General features: G+C 38.1%; 2 protein-coding genes across 2 annotated transcripts in view; both read right to left on the bottom strand.

The window, feature by feature from the left end:
• The window catches only part of LOC308086429 (uncharacterized protein), a 48499-nt gene that overhangs the window by 10854 nt on the left and 22797 nt on the right, over positions 1 to 14848 (bottom strand). The window lies entirely within an intron of this gene.
• On the bottom strand, positions 2020 to 8412 carry LOC308086728 (neuronal growth regulator 1-like). The gene is made up of 9 exons (XM_080430377.1): positions 8354 to 8412; positions 7730 to 8041; positions 7404 to 7628; positions 5736 to 6026; positions 5276 to 5357; positions 4998 to 5025; positions 4498 to 4755; positions 2767 to 2858; positions 2020 to 2527 (listed from the first exon to the last, which is right to left on the bottom strand). The coding sequence occupies exons 1-9, from the start codon at positions 8406 to 8408 to the stop codon at positions 2446 to 2448; spliced, it is 1425 nt and encodes a 474-aa protein (XP_080286503.1). The 5' UTR covers positions 8409 to 8412; the 3' UTR covers positions 2020 to 2445.

Here is a 14848-nt window from a genome sequence, read left to right as displayed (position 1 = left end):
CTACATCTCAGAGGCAAATATTGTACTTTTACTCCACTACAATTATTTGCAAACTTTAGTTACTTGTTACTTTTCAGATATAAATTAAGATATTATGAAACATACATTAACCACTTTAGCCCTATTTTATACATCGGCTATTTGAAAATAGCCGATCTACAAGCTCACAACGCGTCGCATCGCGACGCGTTGTGAGCTTGTAGATCGGCTATTTTCAAACATTTTAGTACTTTTACTTTTGGTACTTTAAGTATATTTTGATGCCAATACTTTTGTACTTTTATTCAAGTACATTTTGAATTCTGGACTTTTACTTGTAACTGGTAACTAGTATTTCTATATTGCAGTATTGGTACTTTTACTTAAGTAAAGAATTTGGGTACTTTTTCCACCACTGGGTATACAGTATATGATAATAAGTACAATGTACACTTTTTGTATTTGATAAACAATGGAAACCCCCACTGTCTCTCTGTCTCTCCTTTCTTTTTAAAATTGCAAAAAATATTTACCGTTCATGCCAGCCATGATGTGAAAGTGAGTTCTTTGATGATTAAGTAAGGTATGCTGGAGGATGCTTATCAATTATTCATTCTTTAGATGAAAGGACTAAAGAGTCATCCCCACTAGCCTCTGTACACCATGCAGCACAAACTGCAATGCTATGACAACGTCAGTCCTCTTTGCAACTATAAGCAAATGGATGGTCAGTGTGAGTCATGTTCGTGTTTGCAAACTGAATCCATTTTTCTTTCTTGTTTTTATTTATTACTTAATAAAACTACAAGTGGTTCTAGTCACACAGACCTCCCCAGACACCACAAAAAAGGTTATGTTGAAAGAACATCATAAACTTCATCATTTTATCTTGCATATAGTGTTCCATTCATGGAGCACCTGATACCATTTTCTATAGGTTTAACCTTTTAATAATGTAAAACATTATCTTAATAATCAGTGGGATTCTAGGTGTTTATAGGTGTTTAATATTCAATAGAATGTGTGAGGAACTACTATGTAATTCGGTAACAATGTAATTCGGGGGTGCCGTGGATTAAAAGGTTATTTACAGGGGTTCCGTGAGCCAAAAACATTTGAGAACCATTGTGAGCGAGCTGAAGGGACTCCAAAAGGTGCTGTGAAAACACCACAGACTACTGATGGCAATTTAATTAAGAGCTAAAATGTCTTCAAGTTACAGTGGTGATTCAATGTGTGTGTATGTGAAAGAGCAAGTTTTTTATTGAATGACCATGATCCTAAAAGCAAAAGGATTAAAACGGTGAGTCCAGTTCTACAAAACTCATTTAATGAAAACTATCCGTCTGTACATTCATTATATCACACTGTCTTCACAGTAAAATTCTCAGTGTCAATTTAAATTGGAGAGAGTTTCTACGCTCTCAGTAAAGCGGCCCAAATGGGTTGGATCCACTAGTACACGCTCAGACAGAGTTATTAACAGTTAGGATATTACTGCAGCTGAATGAAACCAAAGAACTGGGATTATTACACAAGCACAACATAATTAAATAATAATAGTAATAATATAATAATAGTTAAATACATCTTCCTGAAGTCACAAGTTTAACAAATGATTACGTATTTATTAACTTCATTTCCTGAGCTTTCATAACAGATATATAGCATTATATTTACATGCATCTTCTATAAAATGGTAAAAATGGTAAATGGTGCATTTATATAGCGCTTCTATCCGAAGCGCTTTACATTGATTGTGCCATTAACCCATTCACACACACATTCATACACCGATGGCGGAGGAAACCATGCAAGGCACCAACCTGCTCATCGGGAGCAATTAGGGGTTCAGCGTCTTGCTCAAGCACACTTCGACACTAACTCTAGGGGAGCGCCCCAGCCCGGGATCGAACTGGGAACCTGGCGGTTATCCAGTTCACTCTACCCGGCCACTCTACCCCTGAGCCACTGCCGCCCCATTCTATAAATCTATAGGCCTACTATAAATGCTGTCGATGAATAAAACATTCCTTTAGTTAAAAAAAATACAACATTTCAGAGGAGCTTGTCAATATGCTCCCATCCCTTAGAAGCAGGTTGTGATTTGCTGGTGGGATTTTCCCCTTTCTGGTCAATAAATCAATGGTTTTGGTCATTTATTTTTATCCCTGGTCTCCCCCCTTCCCCACACATACATATTGAACATATTTACATAATAAATGATCTAGTAATGTTAATTGTAAAGTTAATACAGTCATTGTCTCACAAACCTTTAAACAATCCTCTGTCCTGTTTCATAAGCAAGCAGAATAATTCACGATACATTTAGATGATGAAGTTTTGCCCCTTAAACTCAAGATGGCAGCAGAATATAATCCAATAATTAGATTCAGCATCACATATTGTGAGTTGCAGACAGAATAAGAAAGAATTTTACTTTGTTTTTTGCTTTGCCTTTTTAGTTTAATCCACATTGGAATAGATTGCAGAGACGTCTTCCTTTACAGTGGAATAGATCGCATCTTCAATTTCTGCTTCTCCAGACCTGAGAAGAACAATATACACATCAATTCATACTAATGTAGAGAAGAACTACACATGTAACCCTAATGGCTCTTCAGCAGCACAGGAAACATACTTCTGTAAAACACAACTTCTCTGTGTGGTCTTATTTAAAATATGTCTAATTAAAATATTGGAAATGCATCTGAATATGTGCATTTGTTTTTCTGACTCAGTGCATAGTTGATCTGATGTAATTCAATTGTAATTTTTATAACTTACAGTGTGTGTTGCAGGGCTGTGTTGTTGTGATCTGCTTGGATGCTGGTCCCTGGGTTGAATGTCAGTGAACAACAGTCAACATCCTCCTCTTGCTGAGTAATACAACATACAAATAATGACAAAAGTGTAATTAGTAATTAAATGGAATGGAATGATGAAACCCAGAATTCTTGACATTTTTATAATTATAATAATTATTTTACTACATTGTCTCTAACTGCTATAAAGTGCAGTTGTTAGACAATCACCCTATCAACTTATCATAATGTGTATAACTAACAGATGATAGTAGATAGGCTATACAAAGAAACTGTCTATTTGATTGTAGAGAAGAGAAGAGAAGAGAAGAGAAGAGAAGAGAAGAGAAGAGAAGAGAAGAGAAGAGAAGAGAAGAGAAGAGGGGGGGAGGAGAGAGACATAGTTTGCATGACTGTTAGCAGAGTGCAGTTTAATGTTTCCTTCTCCTTTCTCATGCTGTGAGGACAGTGCAGAAAGACGGTTTTGAGAGAGGAACTACAAGGGTGTGTTCACTCTGTCTGTTTGTTATGAAGAAGAAATGCTGCCTAGAGCACTTTTTATGCTGAAAATGAAAATAAATATATATTGTTTAGGCAAAAGAGGGTGATGGTAGTCGGTTGTGGCTGCGTAACCTCACGTAAACATGTCACCTATGGCTGACAACACTACGGTTAATATCACAACTTTGTCCAGGAGCTCCGTGTGGTTGAAGCTCGTTTTAAACCCTTTAACTCCATTATCCATATAATGGAAAAGCTTTTGCAGAAAGTAGCAGATCGACTATAAAGTCTCACAACACGTCGCTTTTGTGAGACTATAGAGCCCTGAGGGCTCAACAACGTATGGGGTTTAATTGTTAACATGTAAAATGTCTCTAGGGCCATTCACACTGAGCACTATAACTATAACTATAACAAATATAGTTTTAAAAATCGTGAAATAAAAAAAAAGTGGATGAGAGAGTTCACACCAACTATTAAAAAAAATACAATGGAGAACGATGTAGTTATAGTTATCATTATAGTTATAATGCTCAGTGTGAGTGGCCCTTTAGATTAGAGGACATGCTCAGTTATATTTGGCACCTATTGATTAACGATATGTTCTAAAAAACATATGTTGGGGTGTTTTGATATCAAAATCCAATCTTAATTTGTGTAAAAGCAAACATAAGGCGTGCTTTTATCAGCAGGTACCAATCAATTTCAAAATCAATTATATCATGCCAATCAATCAATCTTCCACACAGAGCTAAGCTTCATTATGCTAGAGGGCAGTGCTGTATGTTGTTACTACTGTATCCAACATGTAGTAACATGTTGGAACACTTTATGCTAAACAAGGGGTAATTTGATGACTTATTGCAGAGGGTTGTGCCAGCAATATATCAAGACAACAGACACAATTTATCATGATTGGCCAGTTGATAAAAAGCGCCCTATACGTCACTCTGGCAGGACGGGAGCTTCAACATGGAAAATAAAATAAAAGAGACGTATAGTAGTTAGCTTGATATGAGTCAGGAGCGTGTGGTGTAATGTAAATAAATATTATGTTAAAAAGAAAGGAGAATGGATCTCCTTTCTGTGTGAGAAAAGTGCAGAACCACACATTTTTGGAGAATGGAATTGTAATTAAAATGTGTTCTGGTGGGTTTCTTGGGTAAAGGATTCAAGTGTAAATCAAAGACCATGTGACCTTTAGACACAGTACCTGTCCAGGGGGGTGTGAAGCAGACTGACGGGACGGGAGCTTCAACATGGAGTAAAGAGGGATCTCCTCAGTAGGAGGATGAGGAGAGGACAGAGAGTGGTGCTGGACTGTGGAGTAGTAGTCTGAGCTCCTCCCGCTGACCACTGGGACAGACGCCAAGCTCCTCCCACTGACCACAGGGACTGATGCCAAGTCCCTCCCACTGACCATAGGGACAGACGCCAAGCCCCTCCCACTGACCATAGGGACAGCTGCAGGCTGGTGTGGGACAAAACAGAAAATAAAACAGATGGTTTCAGTGAAATGTTATGTCTGTATTATATATAGTGTTAACATTTAAGATACAGAATTTTTTTTTTGCTAAAAGACTGTTGCCAAGTTTCCAATTATCAATTTCATTTGTAGGTTTAAAAGTAATAGAGGAGATATATAAATGTATCTAATCTAAAATATTATGAAACATCTCAAATTAAAACAGCAAAATCCAAACAAATAAATACCTCTTCGTCTGAATTTGTCCTTTTCTTCCTGTCAAATCAAAAGACTTGAATAATTTAGTGATGAATGACATTGCAATAATCTTAGTCTAAGTCTGAAATGGAATTTGCTGTCAAAAGCTCACAATTGAAAAGTTCACGTTTGTTATAAAAGTGGGTGTAACATTTAATATCACAGTTTACTGCTTCATCAAAATAAGTAGACGCACGCACGCACGCACACACGCACGCACGCACGCACGCACGCACGCACGCACGCACGCACACGCATGCACACTCACCTGACCCAGAAAACAATGGCGAAAACCAAAATCAGCACAAACAGTGATACTGCAACTCCAGATAATAGAGCAACTTTGTTGGCTTTGGAGAAACACAATAAAATGAGGAGAGAAGTTAAAATGTGCATTTCTGATAGTTGTTTTTCTAAAGTTATTATTGATTGCAGTGTGAGGTGTCTAATATTACACCAACTTTGGACAACACTTGACAAAGAAGTATTACAAATCAGTGTTCTTTGCAATTCTAAGTTTAGAGAAACTTGACCTACTCACTAAGTTATCAATAGAGAAGGAAATCAATCAACAATATTCAGTATGGTTTTCTGGTGCTTTATATAGTTTTAAATAATTACATCTAAAACTCCATTATACACTTTAGTAGATTTAGTCATCAGGTTGCAGACTGTAAAGTACATGTTATTCCAATCATTCCTTCCAACATCTTCCTCTGTCTACTCACTGTCTATTGTGTCCATGTGCAGCAGCACCTCAGTAGAGTTGTTTTCTCCCAGTGAGTTCCTGGTGTGACAGAAGTACAGTCCAGTGTGGGAGGGCTGCAGAGAGGCCAGAACCAGCACCTGTCCTGACCCTACCTGGACCAGGGAGCTGGAACCAGGAGGCCCAGTCCTCTTGTACCAGGTGTAGTTGTGTACTGGTGGGTTAGCATCACTGCTGCAGGTCAAGTTCACACTGCTGCCCTCTGCTGGACTGTCTGGTGGACTGACCTCCACCGATACATTCACTGGGGCATCTTGATAGAAACATCAAAAAGACAAATTACATTTGATCATACACTAAGTGTTGTTAAATAAATACATATTTTAATTGGACTATGACGTTATTTATTTATTTACTTACAGAGAACATCAATGGAATGAGGTGATGACATCTGGGATCCATGTTTGTTTGTCCCCTGACAGGTGTAATGTCCAGAGTCTGCAGGAGACACATTGTCCTTTACCAGCTGAGGACCAGTGGAGATAAAGCTGCTTCCTCTGTCTCTGTACCAGGTGTAGTTGTCTACTGGTGGGTTGGCATCACTGCTGCAGGTCAGAGTCACTTTACTGCCCTCAACTACTTCTCCTGGTGGATTCACTGACATTGAGGTCATTTCTGGAGGGTCTGTGGAGGAATAATGGATATTGATACAATAAGATAATTGACATTATTTGCTGTGTTTACAAAGTATAGTTACAATATTATAATTGTTTCCTTAGTATGAACAATGGCAATACGTACTGCTTTTGAATATTGTGCCAATGTTGGTCAAAATAATAAAGCAAATGCCATATAATTTGATCTAAATTAAATTAAAAACTCACACTGAACATGAAGAGTGACTTCAGGTGAAGTGACTGTGGTAATCTTGTTCTTTGCCTGACAGGAGTATCTTGCACTGTGACTGGGTTTGATGTTAGAGATGGTCTTTATCTTCTCCTGTGTCACTTTAACGTTGTCTTTGAGAAGGAAGAGGCTCTGGATTGGTGGATTTGAACCACTGCTGCTGCAGGTCAAAGTGACTGAGCTGCCTTTGACAACATCTCCTGGTGGACTTACTGACAAAACAACATTCTTGGGACCATCTGTTGTGGGTAAAAATGTATAATAACTTTACTTTAACAAGGGGATAATCACATCCACTTCAAACTCACTCAGTGTATATAAAATAACACATTGATATCTGTGTTTCGCCATGAAACAGGGAATACTTTATAACTAGAATGTAAGGTCAAATCAGCCCCAAATTTCACGTTTGATATGAGTCATGGCCTGAACACATTTAGGTGTCAACATTTAGTTAAAGTCATATCGCTACTGGCAACATGAATCATAGTCATTCATGACTCATAGCAACATCTACGTGCCTGGAAGTTATACTTTTACAAACTAATCCTACTTTTGGAATCATGTTGCTCTGCGGCAATAGAATGATGGATACTGTGCATTCTGAGAAGAGTCATGTTCAACTAGAACTCCAAACCTTTATCCACAATAAAGGTACGAGGGGTGGTCCCACTCATCGCTGCTTGCAGCTTTAATTGAACATGATTCTTCTTTGAATGAAACAGAGAGAAAAGTGGTCAGACAAAGAGAGACAAAGAAGTCAAATGAACTCATATAAACTCACACTTCACATCCAACATCACAGCTTCAGACTTCCCTGTCTCTTGTCCTTTAATGGCACACTGGTAACTCCCAGCATCTTCTATTGTGGCCTGGAATCTTGGGTTGGATACTGGTTTTCTATTTTTAAACCAGACAATGTTGGGACTTGGTTTACAAGATGTTTGACAGGTGAGTGTCACCCATGTCCCCTCTGACACAGTGGGAGGAGTCACCTGTACAGACAGTTCTGATCAGAAGAATAAAAACAAGATGGACGTCAGTTGGTGAGATTGTCAGGAAAGATTGGGCTTTGATTACATGAAAGGTTAAAAAAGTACTCTTGTTTACCTGTTACAGACAAAGATACTGGGTTACTGGACATCGGTTTACCTGTTGTCAAAAACCTGAAGGAATAACGCCCTTTCGTATCACTGGCTTTTATGTTGTTGATCCTCAGGGTACAATTATGGCGTTTATTACCAATGTATTTAAAACGATCCTCTAGTCGTGAATCGTAATTACGGTCCTTGTACCAGAATGCCTTATTGACAGTGAGACCTTTTGGGTATTCATATGAACAGCCAATATCTACTGATGACCCTCTCATGACACATGGAGATGGATTGGTGAAGGTCACTCCATACTGAGCACTACAAACACCTGTAAATGACAAAGAACTGTCAACAGAAATTGTCAATCTTCAGATTAATCTTTTTTTTTGCTCATGAAGGATAATTTTGGTCTCCATGGCAAAATTGTTGAAAGTAGGCATTGTCCTCAATTATTATCATAATAAAATAGAACAGAATACTGAGAGTTTTGTTCTTTTTTCATATTTACCTCAATAATTGTACATGTATCTGTACATTGGCCACAACATATAACTAGGTGTTTGACACAGTATTTTACTGTACTATCCATGAGGGAGGATGAACACACTGTGAATATGAAACCATTATAAACTCTCCTTACCAGGTACCAAGATCAGAATGTCCAGGATCACACTGATTGTCTTTAGAAACCTCATGGTATCTTGAGGTGAAAACTGACCCCAGCATCAAGTAACTGCAATGAAAGACACACTTCACAACCAACTAATGTACTGTACTCTCTGTTCTGTAATAAGATGTCAATAAATCTATGGCTATACTGAGTTTCACCAATGCTAATGAAATGGTACGGTAAATGTCAAATAATCAAGCAATATATAATATATAATAATAATAATAATAATAATAATAATAATAATAATAATAATAATAATAATAATAATAATAATAATAATACTACTACTAATAATAATAATAATATTAATAAGGGTAATAATAATAATAATAATAATAATAATAATAATAATAATAATAATAATAATAATAATAAACTTTATTTGTATAGTACCTTTCATGACATCAAATGCAGCCCAATAAAAATAGAAATAAGGTAGAGTAGCTCAGTCTCTTGAGCAAGAAAAATTAAAAATCACTTATCAGTAGATTATCAATGTATTACATTTGTGGGAATAAAGTATATAACATACATAAAGTCATAGAGCCAGTGTGACGGCTTGTGTTGTCACTGCTCACCAGGACTGACATAAAAGCTCAGAGCCTGTTCAGCAGCCTGACGGCCTGGCTATAGAAACTATCTTATTCTTTAAATTTAGTTACATGTATCATAAGATGCATGTATATACTGTAAGATACAAACCGGTCAATGAATATATAAAGTATGATTGTTACTAAGTTACAGTGAGGTAATTCAGATATACTCACTTGTCTCCAGAGCTTGTCTGTCCAGTACGTCTACACTAACAGTCATCTAGACATACTGATACAGATCAACACACAACCAAAACTAAAAACTAAAAAGGAAGTCAAGGTTAAAACCACTAAAATGTGTTGTTTACTCTTCCTTCCTCCCTCTCTTCACACATTACTTATACACATTTAGAGTACTGAATATTTGTGTTACTGTTACCTAGTAACTAGTAACTATACTGATGACTTTTAGTTCACTGTTCTCTGTATTAATAGTGTGTTAAAGAAAGCATGCTTTACTTTATAAAGTACAAGGTGTTGCTGATGCGATGATAGAAGGATTGGATCTCTACCCCACTCTAACCCAGAGACAACTTAAAGGAGAGTAAGGAGAACTGATGTGGATCTCTCAGGATCCACGTAGAAACAGTGTAGGATCACCAGGACTTCATGTGGACCAGCCTGTTACTTCAGGCTGGTCCACTGTTACTTCATGACTTCGTCATTTATGATATATCTATGACGTATTATTCCAAATTTGGGCAAAGTTTCAGCCTAAGAGCCACACTGACTTCAATTATGAAATTAAAGTCAAATATTTAAAAACCTACAAAACACATGAAAACAACTGAGGTATTTGGCAATGATTGGTCCAGTGAATTGTGAGTTTATCTCCGGACGGACGGATGGATACGTGCAAGCACGTACGCATGCACCCACGCACCCACGCACGCAGGCACACACCCACACACACACGGCTAGCCTCTTGCAGAGCCATGCCATAAAAAGGACAATTATAAAAATAAGATCAGGTAATTGCAACAAGAACCAGCACACATGATCATTAAATGAATGATGAATTAAAAAAAAACATTCTTATCTGTGTATTAGATGCACATTTGCTTTGACTGTATCATGGGCATATTGTGTAAAAATCAACTGACCACATGCGTGCATGTCTGAACAGCATGCATTTGCAGAGCTCTTTGCACATGTGGTTAACCACACTGAAGCAGCCGTTAGGTTAGATTAGACATGAGTTCAGAGGAGTTTGAAACAGAGCGTATTTACCGGACTCTGTCTGTATTTGACACTTGTCTACTGTCTATCCACACTGAGAGAGAAGGGTGATATAGATATAGATGTATTATAAATAAATGCTGCAGAAACAACACAGAGGAGAGAGAGAAATATTAGATAATGCCGTTTAGAGAACGGAAATAGCTGAACCTGCTTAGCATAGTTTTGTAAGTATCATTTTGGTGAGACCGAAATGAGTGAGCTGTAGTTTATTGTAAAGTAAACAAGTTGACTTGGAGGATGGAAATAATCGAGGGAATAGCCTATATTGATTGCCTCCGTCCACGCTGGTTGAATTGCCATCGACAGATTATAAATCATGTTTAAATAAACATTTATAATGATGGCAAAACACAAAAAAACACAATTACATTTAAAGCAACAAAAACAAGGGCTGATATCAGAGCAAGTCTGGTCAATCGATGGGTTTAAATGTTTGTGGTAAGTGTTGATCAGTGGTGCACATGGGCTTGGAGGAATTGGAGCTCATTCCTCCACTTTAGACAAACTATTATAAATGTAATTGTGATGTTTATTTATTTTTTTACTTCAGGTGCTTCCACAACATATTGGATTCAGGTCAGGACTTTGACTCGGCCATTACAAGATATTAACTTTATTCTGGTGGTGAATTATTCTCCCAGGGTGAAAGTGAACTATGTGCAGTGTTAGTGAACAGCCTCAGGCCTGACTCCTCCCCCAACCAATAGCCTAATCCAGGGGTTCTCAACCTGTGGGTCGGGACCCCCAAGGGGGGCTTTTAAGACCTTTTTAATACCTCAAAAAGAAAGAAAAGAAATATACCATTGTTACATCAAAAGTAAACAACAAGGGGTGCCCGCTGGCCTAGTGGTCCAGGGGCATACCACATATGCTGGTAATCCAGCTTGACAGCATGTCGCGGGTTCGATTTCCAATCCAGATGGCCTTTGCTGTCTGTCATCCCCCCATCTCTCGCCCCAAGCCCAAAAAATATCTTTAAAAAAAAAGTAATCAACAAACTGTATTATAAAAACTGGTCAAACATAGGCCAAATTGTCAAACATTTTGAAAATAGCGGATCTACAAGCTCACAACGCCTCGCAAAGCAAGGCGTTGTGAGCTTGTAGATCTGCTATTACTATTTTTTCACACATTTTTATTTGACTGTGGAACCGAAAATATAATGCCTCAACTCCTACATTCCAAGTGCTTATCAGGATGGGGAGTCCCTAGTTAAAATTTGATTATTTTGGGGGGTCATGGCCTGAACAGGTTGAGAACTACTGCCCTAATCAGGGTCAGATTATGTATGGCAGTGGCTCTCAATGTTTGGTCCAGGGGGTCCCCAACACAATTTGTTAATTGTAGTCTCATACAGCACTGGTGCAGAAAAAGGATAGTAATTTTGTATTTTAAATCAAAATGCCAAACGCCAGAGGGTTATAGTATCCAAATCGTTTATTAAGTTTATTAAAACATTAGATAGCAAAGCGACATATAATATTTACATATATCTACAATAAATGTAAAAAAATTCAGTTAATAAAACATTCCCCCCCCCCCACCCAAACCCATTACAAAATAAAATATCTGGCAATACATACATCCTTCTGCTTCATACACAAGCACAAATATTGATGTTAAACATTTAGATATATCTGATGAAGTTCTGCCTCTTAAACTCTAGGTGGCAGTAGAATATAATGAAAGAATTATGTTCAGCATCACATAGTATGAGTTGCAGTTTGTTGCATTGTGTCATTGGGTGACAGAATAATGAGTGCAAATGGAAACTCAACAACAAGAGGCTGGGATGAAACAGAAAACACTTCAGCTGAGATACACAACTGAATAATATTGTCAAAGCCTCAAAATGTATTTCCCATACACACATGCTCAGAATTTTCTTCTTTAAAGAAAAAATACTATCATGGTTTTACTTTGCTTTGTTTTGCCTTTGGTGTTTAATCCACAGTGGAATAGATCACATCTTCATTTTCTGCTTCACCAGACCTGAAAAGAACAATACACATCCATTCAAACTAATGTAGAGAAGAACTAAGTTGTATGTATGTATGTGTGTATGTGTGTATGTATGTGTGTATGTATGTATGTATGTACAGTATGTATGTATGTATGAATGTATGTATGTATGTATGTATGTATGTATGTATGTATGTATGAATGTATGAATGTATGTATGTATGTATGTATGTATGTATGTATGAATGTATGTATGTATGTATGTATGTATGTATGTATGTATGTATGTATGTATGTATGTATGTAGGAAACTTCTGTAAATCACAACTTCTCTATGGTCTTATTTCAAATACTGGAAATGCATCTGGATGTGTGCATTATATTAGCCTGGCTCAAGACCATAGACCCCGCCCACTCCACTGAGTTAACTGCTTTGTGAAGCTTCAGTCTGATAATCAGGCTAGCATTATATCAGAATCTCACTGTTTCCAATGCATAGTTGAGCTGGTATAAAATTCACAATCACGTAAATGTGTGTTTTTATAACTTACAGTGTGTGTTGCAGGGCTGTGTTGTTGTGATATGCAATGGTCCTGCTGGTCCCTGGTGTCAAAGTAATCATTAAATGTCTCATTTGGCTTTTGTACACATGCATTAACCATAGTCATATTTATGACCGGCTTAAATTTTGTCTCAAACGCAGTAACCAGAGCAGCCAACTGCGTCTGGTAAGCAGCCTGGGGATCAGCTGACCAAACTGTGTTTGAATCCCAATTTGCCGGTTTTACGTCGCCCCACAATAAACCCATCTTAGTAACACAAACGTGTTCCAATTCTCCAGCTGTAGGGCTACACTGAGCAACCATTTTTTGAAAGGCAGTTGCAAATATTTTTCCATTATTTCTTGGGTCTGGCAATGAGCCGACGATGGCCTGAAGCTCGGTCACCTTCCACGGCCTATAAATTCTCTGCACACCTCCCTGCCCATCGGGACACTGTAACATGGGTGTGAACAGTGAAGTCTCAATATCATTGACCCACAAAGCATTAGGTGGCTGATATGACAGACCAGACCTGGTCATGCTTTGATCCTGAGAAGTAACAGAAGGTGAGAAGACAGGGCCCCTTCTTAGCATACTGGGTGTGCTTTTGGCCTGAAGTGAGGTGTCTCGACCCCCTAGGGCCTGGCCCATTAAATCACTATACAAAGGTGGCGCCAACAGCTGAGACCCAGCCCCCGAGATTGCAGCGGCTGCGGGTGTCGGCAGCAGCACCTCCACCCCCGGAGACGGGGGCGGAGTAGGGACAACTGGGGCCGGCTGTAGGCCTTGAGGGGGTAGCTGAGGGGGTAGCTGAGGGGGGTTAACTCTCACTAGACAATCCAGGAGATCGTCAACTTTGTGGATAGACACCATAGTAGCTTTAGGCCTAGATCTAACGACTCCATCTGTATGACCCACTTTGCGGCTAATCGCATCCCACACACCAAAACACTCTTGCATGTACGAATAATCCCATTCAGGTAAACCTGATGGATGTGGAGGATTAATCAATTCTCTCAGCAATGCTATATCAGGCCTCTCAAATGATCCATTCTGTGGCCATATGGGGTCAAATTCCGACACATGGTCACAAAATGGAGTGGTGAAGTAACGTGTCCCTGTTATCTCTTCTACAAGAACCTTGGGTGTGACCACGGAGATCTTATCATGTGCCTCGTCCACGGTCAAAGAGACAAAGGCTTTGATACTAGCATTCATTGTCTCCAGACGCTTCCGAGAGTCTGCCTCTCCCTCCCATAATTTCAAATTTTTTAGATTTTTAGCCCATTTATCATTTATTTTGGCACAAGCCGATATTTTTCCTTTCTCAATTCTGCCCTCAAACTCTTTTGCCATCTGCTTCCGCAGAGTTCGAAGCACAGTATGACTGAAGCTTCCATTTTTAGGAAAACCATAATTTTTATGCCATTTTGGCAGAAATGCAACCCCTTTTACTCCAAATTTGTCATGCACAATCCTTGCAGGACCCTGATATTCCTTCTTATATGCAAGTATTGCCCCCATGTTAAATTTAAGGCTCTCAATACACAACTAGTATTATTACTACTATTGTTATTATTAATATTATTATTTAAACTTCAACCTATATAATTATATAAAGTGTTACTCAAGTAATGCTTTTCAATTTACTATAGTAAGTATTAAAACTCAAAGTATTAAAACTCAAAATAAGGCAATTTCTAATACAGACAACAAAATGGACTTTCTTCTTGCAGGCTTCGTTCATAAATGGGAGGCAATTGAAAAATTCCCCCTCTAACAGACATAAACAAAGCCTCAATAATTTTTTTTTTAAAACACCTGGTTGCTGAAAAGAACTTCCAAAATATCACAAAGACAAATGTTCTCTTGACTCACAAACAGACAAACTCATTCACTCAGCGCTTTTTATTGCTTTGTTAGCAAAAGGGACCCTAAGGCAAAGAATAGAATTCCTCCCTTTTCTTTTTCAGTAGCTACTTGTAGGCAAGACTTTGTAGCCTCCCTTTTAGACCATTCAACACTTAAAGATTCAGCTAAATCAATAAATAATTCACTAACCAATAAGTTGACAAGTAACAGGCACAAAAACCTCACTGTCAATATGAAACAATACTTTACAA

The sequence above is a fragment of the Gymnoscopelus braueri genome, assembly GCF_963280865.1.
Source record: "Gymnoscopelus braueri genome assembly, chromosome: 6".
Taxonomy (NCBI): Eukaryota; Metazoa; Chordata; class Actinopteri; order Myctophiformes; family Myctophidae; genus Gymnoscopelus; species Gymnoscopelus braueri.
Note: the sequence above shows the minus strand (reverse complement) of the source record. Positions and strands in the feature narration are given on the sequence as shown.

Bases quoted from the DNA above. Each gene is read 5' to 3' on its own strand.
- LOC308086728 (XM_080430377.1), bottom strand. From the start codon at position 8,408: ATGAGGTTTCTAAAGACAATCAGTGTGATCCTGGACATTCTGATCTTG. The intron at 7,629-7,729 runs GTAAACAAGAGT...TCTTCTGATCAG, and splicing joins AGTATCTTTGTCTGTAACAG to AACTGTCTGTACAGGTGACT. The intron at 4,756-4,997 runs GTATTTATTTGT...GTCCCACACCAG, and splicing joins GGACAAATTCAGACGAAGAG to CCTGCAGCTGTCCCTATGGT.